Genomic DNA, 17,844 nt, shown 5'->3' with positions numbered 1-17,844 from the left:
GCCAGTGAAGCAGCACCAAAGGGACAAGCCAGCCACATCGCTAACAGACTTGATGCTTCACTCCAAGAAGTCAGATTTTTCTCAGTGTCCAGATCCACAAACAACTAACTAGGGTCAGTCATGACCTGCAGACTGTATCTCCCTTCACTTCAGATGTAGGTAGATGGATACAGATATAGTACATCTTTTTAATGCCAAATCATTGGCCCATAGTCTAGAGAAAACACATCCTCCCCTCCCCCCCCCAACAGCTCTCCACTTCTAACTATGTGAATTTCATGCAGGTATTCATGAAATCCCTCATTTCTTTTGTCTAATGATTTATCACCAAATCTTCCAGTCTCATATTATTATTATTATTATTACTTTCCTGCCTGACCAGCTGTGTAGGGTTGTTATTTTTTTTAAGCAGAGAAATCAATAAACATATAAAGAAAGCTAGATCCACACTCCCCAGAGCATATTCCCTCATTTATCACCCCTGAAGTTTTGATGTGTTTCATCATTATCTCTCTGCACAGATCATATGGTTTTTCTTATGTCTGTAATGTCTTGCACACATAGAGTACCATAAAAACACAAGTATCTGACAGTGCCTGTCTCAGGGAGATGCATTTCTGGTCTATTCCTGTTAAGTGTATGGCATGTTGGGAAAAGCATTAGCCTCATCTTTTGCCAGAGGGCAGGATCCCTCCAGCACCCTTTGCATCCAGATCTCTTGATCAAGATCAAGGTCTCTAGATCAAGAAAGATCTGGTGGATTGGGCTGGGTGTTCAAGCCTGCAAACACTTGAGAGCTATTCCAGTGAACTCCCCATGATCAGTAAGTACCAGCGAGCAGCAATGAGACAGCAAATATTGCACATAATAGGTTTTGCTTCTGCCTGATGTGGGGGTTTTGGTTTTGCTGCGTTTTACCCTGCCATTCTCTATCACACTAACAGAACAGATGTAATTTCATTGAGGACTCCAGTTCAGTAAATTGCAAAGAGGCTGGTATCAGATATCAGCCATTACTCCATAAGGCCATTTTATTGCACGCTCAGACACAAAGCAGTTGGGTCTGAGCCTGTCAGACCTTATCACTTGGTAGCTCTCAGATCCCATTACTGCTGCATTTTCAAGATTAATGCTAAAATCCCTCCACATAATTCAAGTCAGCTGGGTAATTCACTTTCCTTCCTCTCCAATCTCTGAATGTTCAGACTGAGTAATTTGCAGGGAAGAGAAAGAGGATGCACCACTGCACAAGGGACCCATGTCAAACCTCCCCACCTCCCCTGGCAGCATTTCGAGTAACTTGATCACAGATGATGCATTTTAAATGTTTTATATGTCATAGCTAAAAGTGAAACAGATCTTTCCTAAACACCATGTGGCTTTGTGACTTGAGGAAATTCAGCAGGGTTAAATTTAACAGTGCCCATCACAGTCAAAGATATTGCTTAGAAACAAATCTTCACCTTGAAAAACAACCTAGTAAATCTCCAGCATTTCCCCATCCCATTCAATATAACTCCCTTTCTTTTTTCTTCCAGGACAAACAGGGAATTCCTTGGTGGTTAGGACTTAGCTACAAGGGGATTTTTCAATATGACTACCATGACAAAGTGAAACCAAGAAAGGTAAGTGTTTACTTTTCTATCAAGGTCTGGGCTTGCTGCACATGTTATAGCTTGATTTGAGGGTGTGATATATGCAAAATGCTGGCATCGATTCATGTGATTTTGAAGGATGTTTTTTCTCCTAAACTTGTCTGAATGTCTGCAAAGAATTAATGGACAAAAGTAGCTCTTAACTTATTAAATGTTGTGGTATGGATGGGAAATAAGCGTCACTTGATCTTGCAACTTATGCTTCTTTTTTGCATGGTTCATAAGACATAAATGGGAACTGAAGGACTGATCCTCTCAGGTGCTGGAGACCTTCCACCCCACTGGCTATGGCAGGATTGAGGGTGCCTAGCCAACCCTTGATAGTGTATTGTCAAGCCATAAATTATCCAAGAAAGAGACAGAAGAAGGGACAGGAAATCTTCTATTTATTAAAAAAAGAAAAAATTGCATGGTTTTCCTAGGAGCAGCATTACATTTGATAAGCAACAGTTTTACTATCTGAAGAGCTAATGTCAAGCTAACAAGAAAAGAAGATTTTCATCACATGCCTAAAAAAAATGCATTAAAATGTTTGTGCCCTGTATCTGATTTGTTTAGCAACTTTACTTTGAAACAGTTCACAAATCAAGGCATGGCATGCATAGATCTGATCACAAAACTTGGTCAGTGATGAGCCATTCTGGTCTCTTTATTAGTATTTTTAGTGAGGCTTTCAGTGCATCTGAAAATTGGGATTTGTCTCAGTCCTTCCAAATTGCCTTTCAGTAATCCAGCTAAGGAATGTCCTATTCATTTGGGAGGAGGAAGGTTCTGATCCCCTGAGCTCATCCTACTAGGCAGACCCATGTGTTCTGATTTTCCTACCTAGGATGCCATCTAATATAAGAAAGCTCATCTCTGAGCACATGCCCTGCAGGTGGGCTGCACAGTCCGTTAGCAACAGCATTTGTTGTACTGCAAACCCGTGGAGACATCAGAAAACAAGGTTTCAGGCTTGCTTGCAGGCCACAGAACTGGATTATTTGGAACAACTAGGCAGCTCCTCTATGGATACAAATGCTTCCATGCTGAATTAACGTACTGCATTTCTCTTTGCATTTTCTCTTTCTCATTTTGTCTCTGTCCCCCTCCCTTTCTTTCACCTCCTCTGATCACATTCAAGTTGGACACTATCTGGTGCTCACAGATAGCATCTTCTATTAAAATAAAATAGAATCAAGGTTTTGGTAGAAAACAGAACTGCCAAGGAGGCTGCAGGAGACAATAGATGCATTGATTAGCCTTTTACTCACTGAAGGCTATTAATGGGGCTTTTATTCATTGAAGAAAAGAATGAGGGGAGTAAGGAGGTCTTCAGAGAGCATCTGTGCTCTGAAAGACATATCTATTTGGGATCAATCATTACCTGCAGGGCAAGCCATACTCCCAATAGTTTAAAACATGCCTAGGCTAGGTGTTTGCACCCACATACCTCCATTAGTGCCAATCCCCCAGGGAAGACATGTCCTTAAAACATGCCTTCAGAAGTCAGTCTTCATGATAGAAACATTTCTTTGGAGGAAAACAGTGCCCTGCCATGACAAGGACTCAGCCATTCACAAGCTGTAGCAATTTTTATCAGCTCTGATGGGATGAGAGTGTTGGTGGAGAGCAGAAGAAGAAAGAATAAAAGAGGTCAGGTACTCTGACTGCGTGAGAGGAGACAGCCATTTCCACTAGAAGAGTCAAGCCTCCTTTCTTAGCTTCTCTACTTTCTCTTCTTCTCAGCTGCTCAGGGTGATCTGGTCTGTAGCATTTGTTTCAGAGCTTGATAATATCTTGACCAGCCTCTCTGTGTCCCCACTAACCTACCTCTAGCTCTCACGTTGCCTCTCGGACCAGGGGCATATCCTACCCTTCTTCTGCAAGTGTAACCCTAAAAAATAAGGTGCCAGTCTTCTCTTTATTGGGAATTACTATTTTTTTTCTCTCAGTAAATTATGTACAAAATCCAGGAGACCTGAAACAATGGTGCCACCGTATGTGTAAACCACTGAGGACTTCTGTGGCCTAGCAGAAGTGGTCATAAATCTGGGAGGGAAGGTTGGGTGGGAAGGGAGAGCTGGAATTTCCGGGCTAGAATTTGTCCATTGCCATAATCCAGAGACCACAGCAGTGAAAAGACAGCCTAGATGAGCATTTCTCTGTTACATGATGCTTGAAAACCCCATCTGTTGGCAGGGCTATTCCAAAATGCACAACCTAAATCAGGGACAGGACTTGAATAGTGTGGCTGAGGCTTCATTATTTCACCATCGTGTGCTTTTACCCTCTGTAGTGCAAGTAAAAAGACTTCTTACCCTACACAGGTGGTAAAACCCCTCTGGCGAGAGCAGCCCAACTCCCTCAGCGAGATGCAATGTTTAATCCTCTGCTAATTAGATTGTAAAATTGCACTTGATAACCCCGGTATCTGGGAGCTTACCATAGTATCTGAGTCATTTCACTATACCAGCATGGACTGGTTCAAGTCTTTGCTCTGCAAAGAGGAGGGGTAAACCTTACTGAACTTTCTGCAAAGTAAAATTAGGGGGGAGGGGGAAAGAGATTATATCTTTTCTGATCTTTATTATTTTGTTCTTGCACATTGCCAATGCCAGAAACAAATTGAAAAATTACAATGGAAAAATAAATCTCCCTGGAAGAAACACAAGCAGAAAATTGTAGCAAGAAACCAGCTGAAACCAAGACATTTATATTAAATGCATATAAAATCCTTGCTTGTCTTATAAGAGAGGTTGTAATGTTTTCCTATTATGTCATCCTAGATAGATTTCCATGCTTATTGTGTTTGCAAGTAAAGCTGTAGCCCACACTAAGCAGCTGAGCCTATCTCAGGCGATCCCATTAGCAGTCAGTCAAAACCACGTTTTTATTAAATTGCTGGAGTAAATCAGCCATGTGTCTCTAGTAAACTAACTAGGTTTGTCAGCAAGTTGGATGAGTCCAGAGAGGAGAATTGAGGCTGATGCAGGGCCAGAACTTGATCTTGCTTGCGCTATTCTCACTCAGGCATAAGTCCTCCAGCATTAGTGGGGATGCAGCTGAGATGGGTATCTGGCACCTAGTCCGAGGTGGTTCAGACGGGAATGCAGGGCTATTAAACTGGAATGCAGCTTGCGCTTGGCTGAAGAGCCTAATGTGACTCTGTGCTTCTATTTTTATGTTCTCTCCTGCCTATGCTTGAATTCTGTGGAAGCCCTGAAGCTACCCAAAGCCATCACTTTGAGACTTATCATTCTGCCTTCTGTTTTTCTTCTGTATGTTCAGGGGCTAGCTCACAGACTCAGCAAGCCCTGCCAAAGGCTTCCTCTTGAATGCTGCCTGTTCAAACCCAGATTTGGTCCATATCAGTTATGACCTGATAGCTGTTCATTCTTAGGTGTTAAATAAATGCAAAAGTTTTGGTATACTTCCCAAAATCCATCACTGCAGCTGAACAAGAAGAAGGGAGTATCAAGCGTGGAAAGATGGCTACTGTCCTGCTAACCATATGCTGAGGCATTCTGAAAATTTAGTAGTGGCTTGCAGAACCAGTGTCATTTGTGTAGCAGCAGCACTCAGAATCCAGGATGGGCAGAATCCATCCCCCTCTCTGTTAGACTTAGCTTCTACAAACTCTTCTCTGTGAAGAGAAAAGGCCCTTCAAGGCTCGGTGTGCTTTGAAAAAGCACAACAAAAAGGAGTCATTGTCCTGCTGGGCTCTACCTATCTTGGGTCAGCACCATACAATATTCATGATAAACCAAAGCAAATTCTTTGGAACCAGGTCTTCAGATAGGATGTGCCAGCACCACTCTCCACAAGCCGCTGAGGCTGTAGTGACCAAAACCATCGTTTTCAGAGAAGGGTCATTAGGGGTTTTTTTGCTTGCATTGCAGAGCAATTGGAAAGAAAGAGCAAGGCACTGCAGCCCCCCTATGTGACTATGTTGTCTGTGAGTGGCGTTTGCTCATTTTAACCAGCAGGTAAATGTAACTCCACTCCATCCCAAGAGACCTGTACATGAAGCAGAAGCAACGTAGCCTGGAGCTGTGAGACCAGCATGCCCAAGCAGTTGTAGTAGCACTAGGCATGTCTCTGTTGTTCTAGTGAGATATTCCCACTGATTTAAGAGCCCAAAGGCATCTTCTAGTGCACACAGCTTAACAGTTAGTAAACAATTAACTCCAAGCTGAAGAGTGAATGATTAACAAAGTCAGCCAAAGGACTTTCATATGGCCAATAAACAGACAAAGAAATTGTTTAGCTTATAACCAAAAATAAAATTACCTTAAAGGAGAGTCTGGTAGTGTTTGGTTGCTTTGCAAGAAATACCTCTATGTAGTGTTATCCCATTTTCTTCCACAGAAGGCTAGTGGCAACAAAACTTAAGGTGAGCCTTTTTTCTCAAACTCATGAACATTATCAATGTTCACATTCTGTGGTTGACTGAAGAGAACCCAGGGGGAATAAAGACTTTTGGAAATAAGATAAAATGTGAGGCATCCCAAAATTCTGCTGGGAATGTAGCTTGATAAAGATTTTCCCTGTGAGAGCCAAACATCAGTTTCTGCCATTTCTTCCCAGCAGTATTCTTTCTCTGAGATGAAATGAAGCATGCTATGAAAATACTCTGTCCCTTGCCATAAGGTCTCCACAACGCTCTATGGATTCTCATTAAAGAATAATTTAATGTGTAGTATTGTTGTGAATTCAAAGCAACAGTGGGATTGACTTCCCATTTAAACATGCAAAAACAAGAGCTAAGTTGGACCCATCCTACCAAGCAGTACAAAGCACAAGTAAAATCAGTAGCTTTAAGTGTCTGATCAGAGAGAAATCACCTGCTTGTCAAAAGCATGAGCAAAGTAATCCACACACTAATTGTGTCCAAAAAGTGAAAGATTGCTGTGTGATGTCACTTGGCCTTTTCCAAACAACAAGAGATAGAGTGAACTTTCCCAATTCCAGAGGCAAAATGAGATATTTGCACAGGAGGAGCAATAGCCTAATTAAGAGCTGCTTTATTGCAGAACAAATAGAGATCCTCTCTGCTTTAGGGCATAATGAAGCATTGTCAAGTCAGTAATTGCACTGATGGAGTGGTTAAACTTGTGCTTCCTGTGGTGAAGGAATGACAGACCAGTAACTTAAAAAACCATAAAGTAGGGATTGATGGGAAATGTATAGAAACTAGTGAACGATGGGGAGGAGGAAGCTGACAAATTGGTCTCTATCCAGACTGATCATAGAACATAGGGACAGTCAAAAAGGCAAAAGAAACATGAAATTCAAATCAGTTACAGGGAGCCCAATTCACTTGCATAACTCCTTGCCACATGATACAATAGAGGTCAAGAGCTTAGAAGGGTTGAAGATAGGACTAAAAGTGTGACCCTCCATCCAGAGTTTTAACATTGAATTGGTTGTTTTCAAGTAGGATTTTGGGAGGGGTTATAAATCGTTATGTTCAAGGAGGATGTTTGATTTGGCAGCAAGTTAGTTTCTGTTGTCAGAGGTATGGAGAATGTGTAACGCTCCTTTCACTGGCATGCCACTGAGCCACAGGGTGTATTCAGAAAGGGCTGGCCTTTCTCTAGAGCATCCAGAATCAAGTGGGGTCAGAGACAATGTATTGGAGTTGTGTCTAACTGGGCTCTTCTTGGAACGGCATCATTTCCTAAGACCTTTGCAAACATCTTTGCATTGCAGACAGGGAAAAAAGATTTCAAATTTACAAATGATACAGGAGGAGCAGAAAACATTTCCAGGAAATACTGGTTTAAAAGCTAGTGGAGTCTCAGTGGCATTGCTGTAATAAATTATTCACTGTGATTAGCTGACTGTTAAGGACTACCTGCTGACTCCTGCTCAGCGCTTTTATTTCTATTCCTGTTGCTGATCCTTCATGCTTTTTGGATTATGGACTTGGCTGTAAACTGAACCAGTCTTCAGGTCATGGCGGGTTCAACTCATTTTATAGTGCAGTAATTCAGTCTTGGTTTAGTATTTGGAAATGTGGAGCACTGGAGGAGAGAGACATATACAAAGCAAGGTTCCTTACCATGCTGTTTTGTCTCATGGAGAGAGGTTGCTAACCCGATTTCCTTCCACGTCAAAATATAAGACCCAGACCTGTGACTGTTGAAGGGCAGCCATAGTTTAAGACCTTCCCCTGCTGAAATGTCTTATTCCATCCCTGTTACAAGGGAGACCATGTTCTCACTAGCGCCTTTTTTACTGCTGCTTGCCCTTGATTTGGGGTGTCTACCATCCAGCACCAGACTCTTTCCCCTTCGGCACCCATTACTCCATGCCTTACCACTGCACTTCTCTGTGCCAAAAAGCTGCCAAGCGCACTGGGTAAATAAATAAATAAATAAATCAGATCAGAGCACATTGGGCTGGAAAGCAGGATTTTGTCTGTGACACTGAGGATTTCCACGGGATTTGGCCGGACATGCCACTGGGCTGTCATTCAGTGAACATGCCTTTTGGCAGCAGTACCAGCTGAAGTGGCCTTCACCACCCTCCTCCCCCATCGCAATCCTGCCACCACTGCTCATTTCCTCCCCTGGACCCCTTCCTCAGTCATGCTGGTATAATTGTGCGGCCAGGAAGGAAACTGCTCCAGAGAAGGGATCAGAGCTCAGCATAACCCAGCCAAAAAGAGTGGCCACTTTTAACCTCGATCAATTTCCAATCCCATTCACCATCCAGCTCACAATCAGTACCCGACAGCACAGCTGTAGGAGCTGGGTATGGGTGCAGGCAGCATAAATCACAGCAGCCAAAGAAAGAAACTGCCATTAACCTACACAGTAACTTTGTGGAGCAAGACAAGGGCTCCATAGCTTGGAATAAGACAGAAGAAGTTTGGCTGCATGGAGTTTGCTGTGGTTGAACCAGGATGAATTAACAGTTCAGGTATAGGTCATCATCATCAGTTTTTCTCATGTAAGCTGGTAAAAGTTTGCTTCAGTGTCTCTCCCAAACAGGGCTGATCTCAGACAGCTAGTAGATTGTCTAGGTAAAGCAACTTTCAAAAATCATAGAATAGTCATGCTCAGTTTCCATTATCTAGGTAAATATGTAGCTTGGTCAACTGTAATGCTTGTAAACACTAATCCATAGTCTAAGGCCCTGCTGTTTTTTAAGGAAACCAGCACTATTTTGGTGGTTTAGTGTGCATGTACTGTGGTGATACCATCAGGCATAAAGTCCCCAGGGTTTTCTGCGAGAATTTACATTCACAAAGGCTACAGCATGGTGTCCCATCCCCTGACCCAGCCACCTGAAGCCCATGGCTACCATTAAATATAGGAGTAGTCCCATCAAAGTAAAACTCCCTTGCTCTGAGTGCTTTGTCGTATTCAGGTCTTAAAGGGTAATTCTCTATAAAAGCAGCAGCCAAGTCTTCTTAAATGATTCTGCAGCACACAGCAGGAACTTCAACAAGATGCAAAGACAAATCACTCCAACAGCACAAAGTGAAACAAATTGGACCTCAGTGCCCTGGAGTTAGGGTGGAGATCTGGAGCGAGACTGAAACATCTTTGAGCACTTATGCTTGGCTCTGAAGTGGTAGCAGGCTCCCCATGTGCCCCACCCTTTTCAAATACTGGCTCTTAGCTCACCAGGACTCACTACTCCAAAGGCCTGGGCATTTTTATCACCAGACGAAGCCAGGCAGGAGCCCAGTTATTCAGTGAATATGACGCATCTTTAAGTCAGTGGCCTGGGGAGGAGGCTCAGAAGGTCAGGCATTATAGTCCATTACCATGTATGTGGGATTGCTGCTGCTGTGGCACCCCATATGCAGACACCCTGCATCACAGGAGTATTTTTAGTCATACAACATAATATGTATGTGCATCACCATAGCACTGCGGGATGGGGATGGCAGTTCCTGTATTTTGGTTCCAAGATAGATGTACTTTATTCACGCCACTAGAGAAGACAAAAGGATCCTTAGGAAAGAGAGTAGCAGGAATGGTTTGTGGGCGGCATAAATCATTCTAGGGTGCCACAACTGATTCATAGGCTATAAGCTGGGCATCCTTTATCTAATACATAGTATATTCTGTTAGAAAGGAGAGATCTTCAATGCAGAAAGATCTAGTTACTTTGATTTGCTTGCAGAGGATAAAAGGGAGAAAATTTAACTATAAGAATCAGGAAAAAAAAGTTCTCTGCAGACGTATTGATTTAGACACACTCAGCATGGTGACAGCAATGCAATGTCTAACAGCACCTACCAGATATGTATGTGTGGCGAAGGTGGATTTGGTTGTATATAAAGTCAAAGTCTGATGTCCCATTCTGTATATAGTTATAGACACAAATATCAAGTTGCATTACGTAGATAAATAATGCTTTGTGCAAATAGCAGCTCTTCCCTCTGTGATCTGATGTTTTGCTGTCTTACTGAGCCAATAAACCACTTTGAAATTTAATAGGGAATTGTCTCTCCATAATGGAAATGAATGCAGAGTGGTGATTATATAGATCTAGATGCAATTTCTGTTTGGTCAAGCCAGAAATGTTTGTTGGAGTGGTGTGGTCCCATGAGAACAGCACACAGCAAAAGGGATCTCAAATTGGACCAGAAATTGTTTGTCTGTTTGGCAAAAAAAGAGTCCTGAAGCCTGAAGGGAAGAAGTAATTAGATAGTGAGCTGGGATTGCTGACAGACCACTGAAAGTCCCACTTAGCCAAGCCACTCTCTCATTCCATGGGGGAAGGGAGGACAGCAAGCCTGTGGGAAGATCATTGGTGGGGTTGCTTCCCACATCAAATCACACAGGAAACCTTTTATTTTTTTTGTTTTGGGAAGTGAAAACAAAACAAAAAAAAATACCCCAAACTAATAGAAATACAGGAATGAATGGAAGTGTGGCAGGATGGAGGGCTAAGTTACAGTGCAGCAGCGTCCCCATCTCATGACCTGGGGGCACCCTCAGCATGGGTCACACTAATTCACAGGTGACAGCCCACGGAAATCTCTTGGTAAATCTGCCCCTGAAACAAGACCCCATTTGTTTCAGCTAAGATGGTGCTGTTCTGCCTGGACCAAATGCTTCCTCATTCACTCTAACTAGTTTGACAGAGGTATGATTGATGGGAGCAGGGTTGGCTTGAGGCAGAACACAAATCCATGCCCGGAAACCATGGCCCCACTGAAATCACTGGGACAAAACTGCCATTGACTTCACTGGAGCTGTGATTTCCATAGAGTTTAAGGCCAAAAAGGGACCGCTCACAACCTCCACCCTGACCCTCTGCATAACTCAGACCCTAGAATTTTGCTTGCTGGTTTGTTCAGTGGAGGGAATTACATTTCCAAGGAGGAATTTTTTTGTTATGTTTGTTTTGTCTTTAAACTGCAAAACAAAAGACTTGGGAGTTTGTAGCTGCACTCATGCAAGCTGTGTGAAAATACTGTCATTGTTTAGTTCCATTGTTTAGTACCAGTTTTAGTATCAGGATGTCAGCCAGGGTTGGCTCTTGCCCATAGTGTAGGCGACGGAAGGGGTTGCATTTGGGCTGATAGAAATGTGCCATGTTATTTCCTTGCCTTTCCTAAAAGCCTTTCAGAGCATCCAGTCTGGGTGGTAGTCCATGTATTTGGAGGGATGATTGTTCCTTCTGCATAGTATGGTTTAACAAGGCATTAATCATCTAAGAAGCTGCAAGACTTGAAGGACTGGGAGACACCATATAGGTCAGTAAGTCCAACAGCAATTACAGTTGGTCATTTATTAGATGCTTAGAATGAAAGAAAAATATATGTCAAACAGGCCTCTGGAGGTCTCTAGCCCAACCTCCTGCTCAAAGTTGGTCCAACTTCAGAGTTTGATCAGGTTACTCATGCCCTTAGTGTTTGACCACCTTCCCTGATTGTTTTGGTTTGGGGAGTTTTTGCATATATCCAGTCAGAATTTTGCTTCTGCAACCTGTGTCCATTGCCTCTTACACTTTTCCGCTGGGCACCTCTGAGAAAAGTCTGTCTCCATCTCCTTTGTAAATCCCCTTTAGGTCACCAAAAAGAGCAGACAAACAGCAGGTAGATCCTCTGTAGACATCTGCAGATGGTTTGATTCTGAACGGCCATGAAGCGTGATATCTGAAACCCCTGAGAGTGTGTGGATTGCTGAGTAACCCCATTCTGCCTGTGCCCCATGTCAGCTGCTTCAGGGGAAGACATACACACAGAAAAGGGAAAGAAAATGAGACACCAAGTACCTGCGCATTTATATCTGGTTCTTAATAGACCCAATGCAAAACGGTTCACACTGTGTCCCCACAGGGTTGTCCAGCCACAGTGCATGCTGCCCAGTTCAGTGCCAAGTCCAGTTCTTCTAGGCACAGCAGGCAGAAGACAGTATCAGGGACCCAGTACCCCAACCCCAGGATAGAGAAGGCTGAGAATTATTCCAAAAGGTACTATTTGGGCATGTTTCTCTAGGTACCATAATCCAGAGAGCACTGTGCACCAACCACCAGTGCTACCCTTCAGCAACCCTCTCTGTCCTGTCCCTGAGATGCAGGGTGACACAGGAGCCAGGAAGAGCCTCATTACTGCCAGGGGTTCCCAAAATGTATGTCATGGTCCCTCCACTGGGGTACTCAGACAAGGCTACCTGAGCTCAAAGGGACAGAACACGACCTAGTGCCTAGCACAGATTAACTCAGCCCCCCACAGCTCAGCAAAGTCCAGGTGACCCAGGACATGAGTGACCAAGCCAGAAACATTCTCCTATATTTCATTCACAAAACACCCTCCCGTCTTTATCAGGAGCCTCTGACATTTTTCAAATGCTCTCACTCTGACCCTACCTCCTGCTGTGTGCAAACTCCACGGCACCAGCCCCACGGTCAATAAAAATGGTAAAAACCTTCTTCAGACTCACATGGCTGAAACGGATGCAGATCCCTGGGCCTCCTCTCCTCCAGGCTCAGCTTAATTAGGGAGCAGCCAGCAAACCACAAGTGTGCTCACAAAAGAAGCTTGCGTCTGAAGGGCTTTGACTGCAGCTCTTTGTAACTAGTCACAAACATCTGGTGCCTGGCAAGCTTGCCGGCCTCTTGGAAGGGGTTTCCAATGAGAAAATTCCTGTAGCTTGCACCTGAATTCTCCGCAGCGCACCGTGCAGCACTCAGATCTCTCCCCTGGCTCCTGTTCTAGGCTGCCAGCTTTGCGGAAAAGCCATTTCTGGCACTGGCTTCCCCACCATAGCCTCCCCACCGACCCCAATGCATTTTAAACAGTACACATGGTCCGAGAGGGAACAATTATTCCCTGGAATGTTTGTGGGTTGATAAGCAGTCTTGCAAATTCAAGTGTTAGTGTTGGTTCCAGTTTTATTGGCACGATGAAACAGAGCCCATGGTGGGGACGGTTCCTCCAGAGGAGAAGGGAATAAGGGTAATTTTTTTCTCCTGTTTTAGTAGCCCTTCTCCCTTTTACATGCATGCGTGAGTGTGCAGCTGTGCTCAAAAGCCAGTCTCAGGGAGACTTCCTTAAGTATCTATTGAAGATTAAACGATCTCATGTGCAGCCTGTAATGATGGCCACTACCAAAAATTGTTCCCATCTGAAAGCTGCCCAGTGCTGCATGATCCAAAATGGGCTGCTGACCTCAGAAGAGATCCCAGCAGGCAAACAACCACATCACAGAAACTCACCCCACCACAAGCACCACTAATTGTCCCCTTGTCTGCGGGCTCCAAATGAAGGCAACTACTAAAGGACGGGGGAACTGTGCTCTCAGCTTGTATTACCAAGTGACTTTCTCCTAAGCCTCATTTCCAGCGTGTTTGGGGAGATGCTGTCCCAGTCCCCCCTGCGAGGTACCTTTTGTCTGGCAAAAGTCGCTACGTCCCTAATACAACTCCAGTAAAGCCAATATGAATTGTCCCACCCACAAGGGCAGGCATTGGATTTGGCCCTGCAAATTAACCAAAGACAATCATAAGCCAAATAACCCAAAACCAGACCCAGCCTCGATGCAGGAAGAGGCAAACCTGCCATGAACATGGATGCTTTGACTCAAACTAGCCCCCAAACCAGCACGCATCTGTTGGCACTGCATTTCTGCAAGACTCTGTTGAAATTCTGACCAGCTCCCTGCTGTGGCTCATATTCCCTAGTGAAGGTTGCAAGCACCAGCGTGGTAAAAGGATCTTGATGGGTAAAAATTATGCTTCCATTTAAGAAGACTCACTAATGGCACCTTGCGCATCTGTCACTGAATTAACATCAATTTGAAACCGTATATAAGCCAGGCAACTGGTGAAGGGGACAGCTTGCTTACATTAGGAGGTCTGGCTGAAGGGAGACCTTAGACTTTGTTTCTCCTGAGGGGTTGTGATGGTCTAACAGGAAAGCGGATACTTTCTTGTGGGTATTCACATTTTTGCAGATTGGATTCCTTATGTATAGGAAGGGTGAGACCTCTCAGACCAGTGTGGGCAAAAGGAGTAGGACACTGCAGAATAGTTTTGGGGAGCAAAGGGAGCGCAGTTACAGCAATGGTAAAACGCACATGTACAGTCTGAAGAGCAGGGCTATGGAAAAAAAGACACAAACTCAGGTTGCGGGGTCACTTTCACCCCCTCTCTCCCAAGAGTCTGGATTTGCCTCCTTCCACACCCTGCCAAGAAAAACAAAGAAACTAAATATAAAAATACAGTGATCTGGAGAGCTGCTCTGGTGCCCAAAACGTAGGTGTCTAATTCCGTTTTAGGCACTGCTGGGGATCCAAGACATCTGCGTGGGGCTGGCAGATACCGCACTGGACCTACGGCAGGCTCGCTCCTTCCCTCCTGGGGCAGCAGCCAGGGGCCAGGCAGGGTGCCCCGGGGCATGGAAAATGGCACTTGATGCCTACATTTGGGCATCTGAACAGCTCTCCCAGAGCCCTGTGTGTTTGGACAGTTGGAGTTAATCATCGAAGGGAAACAGAGCTGCAGTTAACGAACTGAGCACTGTGAGCAGTGGTTGCAGAGAGGGTAAAATAGGGACGGATTGGAGCGCAGGGGACAGTCCGGCAGAGTTGGAGGAAAGAGGATGGGGAGGAGAGCAGCTGCCAGCAGCTCCGAAAAGAGTTTCAAATTCCTTCTGCGCCACGCCAAAGTTTAGTCATAAATGACAACAGGGGACCCAGGGACAGAGGGATGTTTTCTGAAGGGTGTGATCTGCTGGTTTTTTAGACTCTTATGTGTTCCACATGTCTGAGCGCCTCCCAAACACGTCCTCTGCACATGCCATGCAGCACAACCGTGTTATCTTCCCCGCCTTGCGGACAGGAATCTGGAAGCACAGAGGGATGTTTTCGGCAGCTCACATGGCAGTCTCAGGCTTGACCCCGTTTGTTGTCAGTGGGAGTCTAGGCCCCAAACTTCCTTTTGTGCCTTTGAAGCTGGGCACTTGCAGGGGAGACAGACTTCAGGTTCAGACCTCAGCTCCCAGCTTAACCCTTTCACCCCATGTCTGTCCTCCCTCAGTGGGTAAAATAGTGGGTATTTCTGTGCTTCGTTTAGTGATTACAACTTTTATGCAGTGACTAATTTTTCCAGTGGAGGAATAAAATAATCCTCGGAGGACAGTGTAACCCAGCCCTTCAAGCTTCCCATCCCTCCTGGCCCCCTTCGACTCCTACCCTCCTGTGGTGCAGACAGCCCCAGAGTATGGGGCAGCTCAGTGCCCTCTTTACCCCATCCTTCCTTCCAAATACCCTGTTATAGAAAGAGAAAAGACACCCCCCCCCAAAAAAAAAAAACCTAAACTAAAAACCCCCTCTTGGTTGGAAACTTTTACAATGACAAATATTTTCAATATTGCCACCCCGGAAATATTAGCAAGGAGAAAATTTTGGGTCCTTGCTGTATCTTGTTTTATTTTCTAGATTTCACCTCCACCAGCAGCTTAATCAGTGCAAATCAAATTACGCCTCCTGTTTACTTATCTCCAGAGCGCTGACACTGGCAAGTGGCTTATCTCGGCGTGGCAGGAGCCAGCGCCTTCCTTGGGGGTAGGACAGGAACTCCACAGAAGCTGCTTGTGGGAGAAGGAGTATAAATCACGGAAAGCTCTGCTGGCTCTGCTCCCCAGCAGCGAGGTTACGCTCCCCTAGCTCCGCTGCTTGCTAGGGGCAGCGTGGGTAAGCCGAAGTGCGAGATGCCCAAGGGGTGGAGGCTGCCTCCTCCCTGTGGATTAGCAGCCTGGAAGCCAGGGTTTGGATTTTGGCTTACTCATTTGTAAAGAGGAGGCGGTGGTGGACCTGTCTGTGGCGGTGACGGTGCGGTGGTTTGCAGAGCTGACACAAGTGTTTCGCAGTCACCGCGTCCTTCGTGCTGCTTCTGCGGTCAGTCCTCCCTCCTGCCTTGGAGATGAGGGTTATTTCACAGCAGAGGTGTGGGGTACAGGGACCGCGTGAGCACATCCCACTGCCCAGGAGCACGTACACTCAGCAGGCAGGCAGAGAGAGACCCACAGGGCTGGCCCATGCCGAGTCGGGCGAGGGCATGCAGCCAGCATGCGGGAGACTTGCATTTTACTCCCATGACTGCTTCATGCCTCAGTTTCCCCCTTTGGTGACAGCGTTGGCTTTGTCTGCGTGCCGCTTTGAGACGCCCCGACAGGGCAGCCTGTAAAACAGAGGCAGGAATATGACTTGTTTATTGCTGCATTTCGCACCGCTGGGAGCACGCTGGAGCCTTGGGCATCGCCAACACGAGTCTGCCAGCACCCGGGATAGATAAACTGGCTCCGCTCGGCTTATGCTCGTGCGAGTTTTACGTTGGCTGCGGGAATAAAAGCAGAGCTGGGTATCATCGCACTCCAGCGGAGGGGTGCAAGTCACCCCCGCGGGGGTCTTCTCTACCCAGCCAGGCCACCCTCGCCCCTCCGAGGTCTGCGCTGCCCATCTTGCCCGAGGAAAAGGCTGCTGCGCTAAAGGCCAATACACACCAGCTGCCAGCCCTCGAAGGAAAAAGTAGCCGAATCCCGGTTTTCCCGTGGCTTGCATGCGTTTCAACCGTACTTCGCCCGGCAAAGTGAAACCGGCGCCCTTCCCCGCCTCCCCCCCGGCACCGAGCCCGCCGCAGGCAGCGGGGGCCGGGCGGGAAGAAGCCGCCCGCCCCCGGGGCTGCCCTGCGGCTGCTGGGCGGGGGGCGCGGGCGGGACGCGGGGCCGAGCCGAGCCGAGCCGGGGCGGAGCGGAGCGGAGCGGGGCAGCCCCGCCGCAGCGCCGGGAGGAAGCGGCGCGGCGGGCAGGGCTGGGCGAGGGTTTGCGCGGAGGAGCCTCACTCGCCCCCTTCTTCTCCCCGCAGATCTTCCAATGGAGGCAGCTGGAGAACCTCTATTTCCGCGAGAAGAAGTTCTCGGTGGAGGTGCACGACCCGCGCAGGTGAGCGCCGAGACGAGACGAGCCGTGCCGAGCCGGGCTGAGCCGTGCCGAGCCGGGCTTTGCAGCGCCGAGCCGGTCGTGGCGAGCCGCGCTTCCCCCCGCCCCTGTGCGGGGCTTGGTAGCTGGGGAACCCGTAAGCAAGGGGCAGCGCGTACCAAGCCGGGGGCTGCTGCTTCCTTGCAGCGGGACGTTTTGGGGTCGGGTGGATGTTTCCGTGGATGTGTTTCCCCTCGGCTCCTAGCAGTATTTTATTTTCCTTCCCTCTGTTTTGGCACCTTCTGACCCTCGGGGGCTGTGCAGCTCCGGTGTCCCAGCTGCAGTGCCGGCAACCCCTGTGCGTGAAAGGGGGGTTGCCTCGTCCCTGTGTTGCACTTGGAGCCTGGAGATGGGCGCCAGATTTTGTACTCACATGCTTCCTTGTAAATAAATATTCAGTAGTGCAATTGAAAGGAATGGCACGGTACCAGAGGTTTACCGGCAGTCTGGATGAAAGCCCATCAGTCATTTTGGCACAGGAGTCTTTTCTTCTTACTTCAGAAACCTAACGTGGGAGAGAGTGAGTTCAAGTGACTGTCCTGCATCTAATAGGTGCATTCTGCACCCCTTGCTCGTTTGCCTTAGTGGATTGTTACTGCAGACAGTGACCAGTGTGTATTTTGCTCTGTAAGTTGTTCTCACTAAAAGCAATGTCCCACCTGAAAAGTATGAAAACGACTGGTGGAAACCAGCTGTCTTCCCATACTAATTTGATGTGCTGGTAGTAGCGTGTTCTGCCGATCGCTCCGCTGTGATCCT

At 46.5% G+C, this 17,844-nt stretch overlaps 1 protein-coding gene across 10 annotated transcripts in view; it reads left to right on the top strand.

Annotated features, from left to right (window-relative positions):
- The window catches only part of FRMD4A (FERM domain containing 4A), a 385,243-nt gene that overhangs the window by 325,989 nt on the left and 41,410 nt on the right, over positions 1-17,844 (top strand). For all 10 annotated transcript variants that reach the window (XM_030013270.2, XM_030013272.2, XM_030013269.2 and 7 more), the window contains 2 exons: positions 1,539-1,625; positions 16,973-17,049. In XM_030013270.2, the coding sequence (XP_029869130.1) occupies positions 1,539-1,625; positions 16,973-17,049 (164 nt within the window). The remainder of the gene's footprint in view (positions 1-1,538; positions 1,626-16,972; positions 17,050-17,844) is intronic.

This window comes from Aquila chrysaetos, chromosome 5 (assembly GCF_900496995.4).
Source record: "Aquila chrysaetos chrysaetos chromosome 5, bAquChr1.4, whole genome shotgun sequence".
In the NCBI taxonomy this organism is placed as follows: domain Eukaryota; kingdom Metazoa; phylum Chordata; class Aves; order Accipitriformes; family Accipitridae; genus Aquila; species Aquila chrysaetos.
This window is presented reverse-complemented; position numbering and strand designations above follow the sequence as displayed.